The sequence below is a fragment of the Phaethon lepturus genome, unplaced genomic scaffold, assembly GCF_000687285.1.
Source record: "Phaethon lepturus isolate BGI_N335 unplaced genomic scaffold, ASM68728v1 scaffold9290, whole genome shotgun sequence".
Lineage (NCBI taxonomy): Eukaryota > Metazoa > Chordata > Aves > Phaethontiformes > Phaethontidae > Phaethon > Phaethon lepturus.
Window position 1 is genome coordinate 13,007 of NW_010512545.1, and position 12,011 is coordinate 25,017.

At 37.7% G+C, this 12,011-nt stretch overlaps 1 protein-coding gene across 1 annotated transcript in view; it reads right to left on the reverse strand.

The window, feature by feature from the left end:
- Window positions 1-11,973, reverse strand: part of TRIM23 (tripartite motif containing 23) — a 21,757-nt gene extending 9,784 nt beyond the window's left edge. Inside the window, exons 1-4 of the mRNA XM_010287350.1 lie at window positions 11,857-11,973; window positions 2,057-2,224; window positions 948-1,226; window positions 195-377 (exon numbers count right to left, since the gene is read on the reverse strand). Coding sequence (XP_010285652.1) covers window positions 195-377; window positions 948-1,226; window positions 2,057-2,224; window positions 11,857-11,973 — 747 coding nt within the window. The remainder of the gene's footprint in view (window positions 1-194; window positions 378-947; window positions 1,227-2,056; window positions 2,225-11,856) is intronic.
- Between the last annotated feature and the right edge of the window lie 38 nt (window positions 11,974-12,011).

The following is a 12,011-nucleotide window of genomic DNA, read 5'->3' on the forward strand; positions in this document are numbered from 1 at the left end:
CCTAAAAACATTATAATGGACTACAAGTTCCCGTCTATCTGTTGGCTTAAGCCTCAATACCGACATGTTAGAGTTAAGAACTTAAGGTCTTGTCTTATAAAACCTGTGTATAACTTTCACGGACATTCCTTTTCCTGGCTATTACAAAAAGCAAATATTCTGTGCATATCAGGGAGGGGGGAAAAAAAGCATACATGTTCGGTATGGGACATTCCAACTCCATCTTCAACTATTTGTTCTCCTCCTTCTATATGTTGAACAATTCCAACTAATTTTCTGGAATAATCTGAGATTTCTTCTGTGAAAGTTCTTATACAGTGAGCCATGTCTAAAATGGATGCACGAATCTGGTTTGCTTCTGGTTCCAAGACAGAATGCTATTAATTAAAAGCAACATATCAAAGATCAATCATAAATATCTTCCTTAGTAATATTTTCTATTTTACTACATATTTAATATATGTGTGTGTGTATGTATATGTGTATATATACATACACATATATATATGAAAGGCAAGTAAGTATTTAAAACCATCTTGTAATTTAAAATGCAGTCAGGAGTTACAGGTTATGCTGAGACTAATATAGGCATTTAGCAATCACGCAAGTAAACATGCAAATTTGCCTGTTTACCATAATCAGTTATAAAGAAAGAAGAGTGGTTAGACTGGACAAGGTTGGGTGAACCTTGTGTTTGCATGATAGAAACAACTTTCAGAACTGGTGACTCAATGCTGTAAGAAGTTCATAAGAGCATCAGATAAAGGGACTGTCTGTCAATATATAGATAACTTATTGTGGTCTTAGAAATAACGGGGTTTTTTTCCTTTGTAATTTTACTGTGGCAGTTCTGTGAAATGAAGGGAAAACAAAAGAACACTATGAAGTTACTTCTATAAAGACATATCAGGAATCTACCCTCCTTTCTTAATAATTATTAGCAGTACCTTATGTCCTTGATGTTTCCCATATTCTTTGCAGACACAACACATAAGAGGACTTGCCTGACAGCCCTCTTCTAAACAAACAAACTCAATAGCATGCACTTGGTGTTGGGAGCACATGGTCTTCTCATGAGGCTTATCAGCAAGAGGTACACGTCTGTGTTTCGCTAGTGTCTTTGTAGAATGAGTAAGCTGGGAACAGTCTGCACACAGGTGTGTGGCACAAACAGTGCAATATACAGATGCAATGTGGGCTTCATCTTCATCACAACGAATGATACTCTAACAAAAAAAAAAAAAAAAGGACAAAAATGAAGTTGTTAACATCTAATCCCAATAACTGAGGAATACCAGAAGACCTGCCACCAATATAAGCCTGAAAACAGTCCCTGTTTAAAAGTTACACAATAATAAATATTTGGACTACTTTGAGAATTTTAAGTTTTCAATAAACTTTTAAAATACAAGTCAGTTTCCTTTACAGTCAACTCCAATAAATTATTCTAGAGGTGGTCATTTATTTTTTATAAATCCAAACTTCAGTGGAAGTTGTAATGAACAAAGAACTACAAAGTTACAGACAGACAAAACACCAATGGACAAATAGGCACCTAAAGACAGTTATCTATTCCTACAATGGCACTGCATGATACTTTTTGCATACCAGTTGTTAATACTGAAATTATTAAAGCAGTTAGTTTTGATAATGAAGTACTATCACATGATGTAGTGATATCAAATGACTCTAAAAGGTAACTATTCCAGAAGAAGAGTCTTTAGGAAGAGTTTCTAAGAAGTTTTAGAAAACTGTCTTTAAATCACTATAACTAAAGTATACAAATGAGTAACCATTTCTAAAAATCTTAAAAGCTTAAAAAAGGGGAAGAGAGTATGCATGCTTGGCAATACCTTTCTATTTTCTGCTTTAGTCAGTACAGATTATCATTTAAATATGAAGAAATTAATTGAAGCCTTAATACTAGATACTGAAAGAAAACAGCATCATTATTAGTGAAATTACATTTGGCAAAGAACTGTTTTTCATTTTTTTTCTATCCAGAGATAACTTTAAGCAAATGCAAAAAACTTTACTTTTTTAAAAAACTCAGTACCTCTCCAGATAGACCAACGGCTTCTTCTGCCATCCCACACTGTCCAGCAGGTCCATTCTGCAACCGTTCCAAGAGTTCCAACAAAGCAAAATTCTTTTTCAAGCCCCAGACACCAGAATCTCCTATTTTTGAGGAACAGTTAAATGAAGGGGAGGAGAGAAAGAAAAACTTTAAGCTTTAATACCATCATGAGAAGTTCCCCAAACCACAGATGAGATTCTGACAAATACTAAGGTCACATTAACTATAGCGATATCAACTGGAGTAAGATACAACTACCACTTTCTCTATGTAAGCTCACACTACCTTTCCATCTTCTTCCTTCCATTATGGAACTATTTAATATTTATGCAGATTTTCCCTACTTAGAAGGTGCCAAGATTATGAAAAATTTACAAAAACTCAGTAAAAAAACATGTAAAATAATCCACAATAGTTAACAACTAAAGACAAGGAACACACAAACTCTAATGTGTGTCATAAAAATTAGTATTTTGCATAACTACATACAGTGAACATTTCTACTGCACTAACAGAAGCTGTGAAGAATTCACTGAAAAACCTCCTCCTATTCCCTCCATCACAAGATGCAACACCTATTGCAGACCCAGTCCAGCAAAGACCCGAATAAGAGTTACAACAATATTCAGAAACACAGACCCACATACAACACTATTTGATATAGCTGAAGGTATCTCATATTCCCTAGAGCAAAGCAGAAGTCTATGTCTACTCCTGTATTATCCTCATTTTGTAGAAGTTAACATGAAGCAACACGATGAGAAGGAAAACCAGAATTGCATCCCAGTGTGCTGCTAAATGCTACCTGCACAGGCTATCAGCACCTCCTCCTCCACTGCCCCTCTTGAGGAAGTTGTAGGCTGCAGTGAGGTCACCCCTCAGCCTTCTCTTCTCCAAGCTGAACAAGCCAACTGACCTCAGTCGCTCCTCCTAAGTCTTGGCCTCAAGACCTTTCACCATCTCTGTTGTCCTCCTCTGAACACACTCTAATAGTCCTTCCTATATCAAGGCACCCAAAACTGCACACAGTACTTGAGGTGGGGCCACACCAGTGCAGTGTAAGAGTGGGACAATCACCTCCCTCTATCAGTTAGCTATGCTGTGCTTGATGCACCCGGGGGCATGGTTGGCCCTTTTGCCTTCCAGGCCACACTCTTACTCACAATTCAATTTGCCATCAACCCAAACACCCAGAATTCTTTCTGCAGGGCTGCTCTCCAGACTCTCATCCTCCAGTTTGTACATATAACCAGTATTATCCCAGGATTAAACATCTCTGCTTTGTCTATGTCCTTATTTGTGACGTGACTGACCACATCAAGCAACAGACCAATGTTATCTCTGATCCTCCTTTTGCTGTTAACATATTTAAAATATTAGGACTATTAGTCCTTCACAGTGCTGGCCAGCTTGAACTCTAATCAAGCTTTGGCCACACAAATTTTCTCCCTACAATGGCCAACAGCATCCCTGTAGTCCTCCTGTGTCACCTGTCCTTGCTTCCAATGTCCATACACTTTCCTCTTCTGCCTCAGTTCTGGAAGATCCCTGCTCAGCCAAGCTGACCTTCCACCCTGCTTGCTTGACTTCCAACACTTTGGAATTGCCTGCCGCTGGGCTCTTAAGAGGTGGCTCTTAAAAAGAGATTTACATGTAATGCAGAAAGCACCTAGCAACTTCCTCTCAGCAGAGTTGTTATACATAAAAGAAAAAACCCCATATATTTTAGTAGTATACTATCAGACGTTCCTCAAATAGGTATTTTGCCATTTTCAAGGACTGACTACACAGAATCTGAGGTTATCCTCAAAATATGACATTGAGAAAGTTATACTTCATTAAATGCAATAGGCTGACTAGCATTGCTGAATCACAACTATATACTTTTGGAAATCAGGAATGACCAATTACAGATGGATGATCTGAGAATAGAGAGATGTTTTTAATAGAGCTTAGTGTTGAATTCACTGTGAATTTCCAGAATGAGTGTCAGTTCTGTGTGTAGGTTTGGTTTTTATTTCCTTCTTTTCTTCTTTAAAAATCGGGGGCAGATCAACTTTTGAAGTTGTTTACTGCCCAAACTAAACCCTTACTACTGCACAGTTTAGAATCAGTTTAACTCCTAATTGATACTAACAAGGCTGTTCATATATAGTATCAATATATGCCAACCCAGGTAGAGGGTGTACTTACTTGCCAACGATTCCTAATTAGGAAGGAACAAGTAAGGAAATGCATGTGCTCTTCCTCCAGCCTCAATGCTATGATGAGCTCTTCTGCTGTTGTCACAGGGATTTTATTACAATCAGTTCACCAAAACCGGTAGAGCACAGATATATAAACCAATCCTCATTAAAATTTGCAAACATCCTGTTTTCCTAACAAATATCACAGAGTTAACCTATGAATGCCTATCATCTTGTAACATTATTTTTACCAGCTCTTGAAACAACGATCTGAGAACAAAGACAAGCTCAAGAAATTACTTCATTATATCCAATATTAGTGCTGAATACTGAAAAGGAAAGCAAGATGTGGACTTATGTCTTTGTCAGATGTTTACATAAGTGTACAGAAGCTAGTAACTTCAGAAAAAGAAATAAGGGGGTTTTTGCTAGCTTCGAGTAGAATGATAAAAGGCACAACACTACTGGTAGTGCCCAGAGTAGTGACAGATGTAGATTTCTGTAGCTAAGCCTGGAAATACCACCTTGTATTTAAACAGAATCTGTAGGACCTGAAATTGATTCACTTATTTTATGAGAGAACTTTTGAACTGTGTTTGTAAGACAAAAAATGTTGCTGCTGTTACTTTTTAGAGTGTGGGATACCACTATCTGGAGAAAATGGCATATGCATTTGTAATTCAAATGCTGTACAAAAAAAAAGTGCTATAGTTCTTTATTTAACTCAAGGCATTTATTCAATTTACACATTGCTTCAAGCACAATCTGTAAAACAGAATTTTAGAAAGCAATGCCAGATCTGTAAAAAAGTTGGGCTGCCTCTCATAATCCAGATGCAAAGACTAGCAGAACACCAACTGGAGCTTGAAGTTGGTTCCAGATTAAGCCTAAAAACTCTTGGTACTTCCAGTCCACATATCTGGTGTCTGACAGAAGTCTGCATCTGACACGAACTCACAAAAACTGTATCCCACATATTTTCACAAAGATAAAGCCCAGGCTACTTGAGTTGTCTGGTTCTCTTGAGTGCCAGAGAATAACCAGCATTTTCATGGTTCTAAGAATATGGATCTTCACCTCCCACAGGAATATGGATTTGCAGCACACAGAGTATACACTGCTATAAAGGCTCTTTGTAGAACTATATGAACACTGTTCAAATATAGTCACTGCATAAAAGGCAACGCTTTTAAGAGCTACATGATTACATGATACAAGAGCTATTAATGCTTTAATATGTTGCAATAACACAAAAGCAAAAGAAACCTGCAAAACCAAAAGAGATCTGCAAGTTCTCCTATCTTCACCTTCAGCTTGTTAAGAATCATTCTCTGTATTGGTTTTGGCTGGGATAGAGATAGTTTTCTTCATAGTAGCTGGTATGGGGCTATGTTTTGGGCTTGTGATAATCACCAAAACAGTGATGATGACACACCTGTATTTTAGTTTTGCTGACCAGTGCTTACACATAGTCAAGGCCTCTTTCTGTTTCTCATACATCCCACCAGCAAGTAGGCTGGGGGTGCATGAGAAGCTGGGAGGGGGCACAGCTGGGACAGCTGACCCCAACTGACCAAAGGGATATTCCAATTCCATATGACATCATACTCAAAAAAAAAAAAAGCTGGGTTGAAGGAGGAAGCAGGGAGATCTTCCCAAGTAACCAGTATGGGTGATAGAGCCCTGCTTTCCTAGAAATGGCTAACACCTGCCTGCCAGAGGGAAGTAGTGAATACCTTATTTTGCTTCGCTTGTGTGCGCAGCTTTCGTTTCACCTACGAAACTGTTTCTCCCAACCCACTTTTGCCCTTCCAATTCTCTGCCCCGTCCTGCTGTGCGGGAGTGAGTGAGCAGCTGTGTGGGGCTGAGCTGCCCACTGTGGCTAAACCATATCATTCTCTTTTACTTCAAGAGCTATGAAACAAGAAAATGAGTCTGGCTTTTGATCTTAAGACTTCAAAACTTATTTGAAAAACATGCACGTGCTTTTACTACCTGACAATATTTTTCCTGCAGTACTGTTTCAAAGAGCAGAGCTGCATCACATGGCTAGGCACAATTTTGTGGAAGACTAGAATGATCACAAGCCAACTGTTTTCCCATCAAGGGGAGCAGAACAAGTAGTTTCATGAGGTGCATGACACATCTGGCCAAAGTCAGGGCAACAATGCTATGGTACCTCTGAAGAGGGACAAGAACAGGAACTAACATATCCACACTGTATATCTCATTGTTTTGTGTAGCTTCCAGTTTTGCTACATGAAACTTTCTTTCCTAGGCATTCTTCCCCACAGTTTAAACCATTGACCATAATATTTTCAGGGGCCAAACTAAAAATAGAAGTTATATGCCTTACAGACAAAAGGCAGAGTTCAGAGAACAGATGAATACTGTTTTCCTAAAGCTATAAAAGGAAGCATATATAAGCTATTCCACCCTCCAGCACCCTCAGCTGGTAAAAAAACATTTGACTATCTGTTTAAAAATAAAATTATTTTCAGTAAAAAAAACATTCATTTTAGCAAATCTGCTGTTTCTGGAAATGGGACTATCAAGGTTCTGGTTAGTAATTTTGAAATTAGGTATAAAGCAAGGGTATGTCAGTGCTCTCTGCAGTTATTAGTTCCACAGTGGAAGCCTTCTCTGGTACAGATGGCATTACCAACACCCAATCTAAGCTCAGTGCACTCCACAAAAACTCCGAACAAAAAAAGAAGTATTTTAAATTTTGTTTGGCACAGATCTTGATGCAGTTTACAGAACTTATGTTTTGGTCCTCTACAACTACAGTTAGCACCAGCAGTCATCTGCCTTGATATATTCTGACTTCAGGGCTTAGTTGTTTTTTAGCTCTAGCACTCCTAGCAGGATCACAGTGTTTTTCATAACACTGAGCAAGGAAGAGTCAGCCCTTATTAGAAGCTGAAGAAACACAAAGTGCAATATCCACTTTTAGAACCTAAATTATGTCAAACCGATTTGTAAACAATCTGGATTTGCTGATGCTGTATCTAGACAGATACATTTCTAGACACTAACTCCTAGAAAGCAAAGCACAGAAAAGTGCTTCTACAGTGTTTACAGTGTTTAGACCAGCACTGTCCTGTAGCAAACTGACTGTGCACAACCTTCAGTTACTACAGTATATAAAATACATTAATAACACACCAATATTTTGCCTGCTGATATTAATTCGGACCTCGTATCTCCAGATTAGCCACTAATGCAGAGAGCCATTACTAGCAGATTACCAAAAGAATAAACCTACTTTTGAAATAGATTACAGCAAATTAGCCTTTAAGCAAACATTGTCTTGGCCTTGTAGCAAACATTGGATAAGGCTGAGAGGAAGAAGCTGTTCAATCATTACAGTGTTTCTTACAAAAGTATTTTCTTTCACAGGTTTTAATATGTTTATTTAAAAAAAACAACTAAAGAAGTACTCTTTACATTCTCGTATCTGATTTTAATAATGTTAATTCTGTTCCAGGTCTAGCCTGAAGAGAAAGCCAAGTCAGAAAAGTCAAAGCAGAACTAACTTCCTGAAATGTAACCAACAGAAAAAGATCAGAGAGATACATTTGTAGCTATTCTGTGTTTATTTTCTACTTCATAACTTAAAGCTGTCAGGAGAAATGAAGTTACACTGCTTTTACGTTCTTTCTTTAGCAGCTATTTTTATATATCCTAAGATTTGCTAATATGTTATACATTGTCAGTGCACTGTTGATCTTGGACATGGCTGGAAAACCAGGCAAAGTTTACCCGTCAACTACTAATCTACTAAAACGGAATTTGTAACCAGTAAGCACCCTATAAAACATGCATTATAATAGAGAAGATCATGACTCATTTTACTGCTATCTACCATAAAGTTTATGTATTTGAGAAAAAACTACTTTGCTTCTTTTTTAGACTAAACCTACTATAAAATTGCTACATACTCAACATACACGTTTTTAACACATCTCATCAAGCGTTTATTTTGTATTTAAAAACACTAAAAAAATCAGTCATGTAAAAACATCTATTTAATCTCTTGGAATTTAGCTCAAATTCTACTTTGGTCACAAATGTAAGAGAGTCTAGTGATCTCATCCTCGTGCTTACAAGGGATGTTTGTGCCCATTACAAAACCACTACACAATCTGACTGTCTCTTCTCAAAAGAGTAAGACATGAATAGCAGGAAGTGTGTCAGCCAGGAATGAGATAGTGACAGAGTGAAGATATTAAGACCAACTCCAGCCAACAATATAAATGTCATTTTCAAAAGCATGAAACTTGTCTGCAAAAGGATTCTAAATAATGCATGGAATAAAGGGGCAGCTTTCATCTAAAAGACTGAATAAAACCAAGAGAATGTTATGGTGTAGACCACATTTTTTTTTTGCATGTTTTGAAGTTTTATGTTCGCACTCAAACACTAGCAAAAGAGGATTCCATGAAGAATGTCAACACCTGCATCCATCAGTTCAACAAGTGCTAATGATAGAAAAATAGTTTTAGCCCTGTAGTGTGATGATGGTAGAGAGAGTTCACCTGAGCCATAAACTGTGATTCAAAAAAGTTAAACTTAAGAAATTTAAACTCAGTAACATCGAAGCGTTATTAAGCAGACATCTTTATTGCAGCGCTGGACGCATGAGGGATATCTCCTCCTAACATGTGTGCACTGAAACAAAAGTTCATCCTTTATATACCTTAAAGACATGAATATTCACACAGTTTCCAAAAAATCACTGCCTCCTTGCTTATCAACTACATTTACATAATGCTGGCGTTGCAAAACTACATTACGCATGCGTGGGGGTCTCGGGTGGTCGTCAGTGATCATTTGGGGAGTTAGGCCCCTAATCCTTTTTCCCTTTTATGGTCACAGGTCTCTTGAGGGTAATTTCTTCTCCTTGGATGTTTGCCTCTTCTGTTGTCCAGCCAAGCAGTTCCTTCTTATCATCCTTGTTAGAACATTCCTGTCAGTCTGTCTCTACACTCAAGGTTAAGGTATCTTCTCTGTTCTCTTTAATCTCTCAGTCCTTGCTCTTAACTCTTCTTTGTCTTAATTTTCATGAGGCCTGCCTTCCCCCTGATTAACTGTTTACACATAGTTACAATGTTGGCATTGAGGCAAATACAGCCTAAGGACTATGAGAATAGGCTGTTAACAATAATAAAACAGTTATTAGCTAAAGAATTCTATACTAAAGTTAAACTAATCATGTAATCAATAACCTTCCATATATTAAGAAATTTGCAAAACTTACTGTTGATTAGTGATACATGATAAAACCTTACAATTTTTAGATCCTTGTTTCAGCTGTTAAAGGCTTCCTTAGCAGAGCTGCTCAGCTGAAGTCAAAAGCTAGAACCTGCAAAGCTGTTACATAAGCACATCCTTCCCAACAGTTCCCCAGTCCATATATTAAAAAAAAACCCACAAAAACCAACAACAAACACCCCACTAATCCAATGCAGGAAGAAGAGAGAAAGAAGTCTGCAAGAAATGATTCACCTCTTCAACCAAATCAAGATACTTTAAGGAAAAGGCTTTAAGAGAAGTCTCTCCTTCTACAAAGATCATTTTATAGATTTTTCCCTAAATATATTGCCTGAGTCAACATAGTCTCCTGAATATATAGCTTCAAAATTTTGAAAATTGAAAAGCTTTTCCATTACATCTTTTTGGTTAAAGAATGTGAATCCAGTTGAAGATAACCACTATACAGCTCACATACCTTCAACATGTATATACTCATTTAAGATTCTCCAGTAGAAGATTAATCACAGAAAACTTCATAAAAGAACTCTCAAAGAAACCCCAAAAATCTATGTTTAGTCTACTCTGCAAAGTAATATGTTTTGAGCAGGCTTCAGTCCTACCAGTTCCTTACTAAATATTTTCTCTTATAGTAAGATTTTATGAACTATTAGAATATTTCGCTAAGCATGTAAATGATGCGTTGTCAATCTTCCCTTGCAGACTCCACATTTCCAGGAATCCTGATTAAGAAAGTATTTCTAACCCTGCATTCCCATCCAGTTATATATATATATGTAGAAGAGACAGGCCAGTAAATTTAAACCCAGTGTCCACTTCAGAAGGGAAGAAAATAGAGCTATATCTAAACATATACAGATCCCTGAGTATTTATTTCAAAAAGTTCCCAAGAACCCTTGAGAAAACCTGGATGAATATAGGATTAAGTTATTTGGTAATAAGAGCAAAGGAAAACAAGCAAGTCTATCTCCTGAACTGTATAGGTTAAATGGCGAACTACTAAAAGGATCCATAAAACCCAGTTACTGATTAAGGAACTTTGATCAACACATGTAGCTTTACACCCTGATTGTACAGCTTTTCTTTCAGCAGAACTTTCTCTTGGCAGTGGTCCTATAATCTAGATTTAGATACTCATCAGCTTTCTGAGACTACTTCATTAAATGGCTGCATGGCAGTCGCAGAAGTGGGTGAAAATGGAGCTTGCTTTCTCCCTCAAATGAGGGGAGGGAAGGATGAGAAGTTCCCTGGGCACAGAGTTGCCACACCTCCCTGCCAGCTCCACTCCTGGGCTCTCGGAAGGAAACAGAGCTACAAGTGCAGCAAATTTAACCAACAGCAGTAATCACTAGGTGATTACAGCAAGACAACAAATGCACAGACACCTCAAAGAGGGGCCATGATGAGCAGCACTCCACAAAACACCCCATTTTTACATGCTGTATGCAGTAATATTTCTTAAGGCAGTTCTTACGGACCTGGTAAGACAAAGTGGCTATGACCCTCTTCTGCGCCAAATCACCAGGCAGAACATTTTAATTCACAGAAGTATTTTTTTACTTTCAAGCTGTTTTGCCAAAATTTTCTACCTATCAGTTTTTTGAGCAACTGCTGGTCACAGTATATCATCCCTCTTTCTGCTAGCCAGTAGGATGCAAGTCTACTATCCTAAACACAAAAGCAGAAGCTTTTTTTTCCCCTGTTCCTATCTGAAGGATCCTTACAAGTTTAACAGCATCTCACTGTGTTTCATCAGAAGCTCCTCAGTATTATGCAGATGAAAAAACTTCAAAATATTTTTGATTAAGCTTCACTTTTGTTAAAACTGAAACCCACAAAAAATTTTACTTTCAGATGCCTGGGAAAAATGCACAACAAAAACTACAAAGTGACAAGCTCCCCATCATAATAAAACTGCTACTTTTACTTTACAAGATACAAGCAGTGGTCTTGGACAAAAATGTATCACAACAGCAGGACTAAGTAGTGCTCTAATATTCTCCCCCTTAAAAACCTTTTTAGGAAATCTTGTGCAGCTGTACTCATAGATAAGAAGTAAAACAAACCCTGACTCTTTTAACCACATCTTCTAGACTGGCAGTCATTCACGATGCTCAGACTTACCACCTCCCTCCCCCCAGAAAACAAAACCCTCTTTCATATATTTCTTTTCCTGACTCCTATTTCCATGAAAGCATCCCACAGAGTGCCTTAATAATTCCGCTCAGTTTGGTCTACATCTAGCAGATTCTCTCACTGTAAAGTAAATTCTTATTCAAGTGAATCTGATATTTAAACATTTCTTTCATGAACTACCAGATTAGACATCTCCTCTTCTGATGATTCTCCTCCTTCCAACAGCGTTTTTTCCCCTGTGCTGGAGCCAGTTCTATTAACAAGTTCTTCTTGGTACAAATTCTTCTGATAACTCATCTTTAACGGCGGCCGGTCACGAGCGGTGTTCCCCAGGG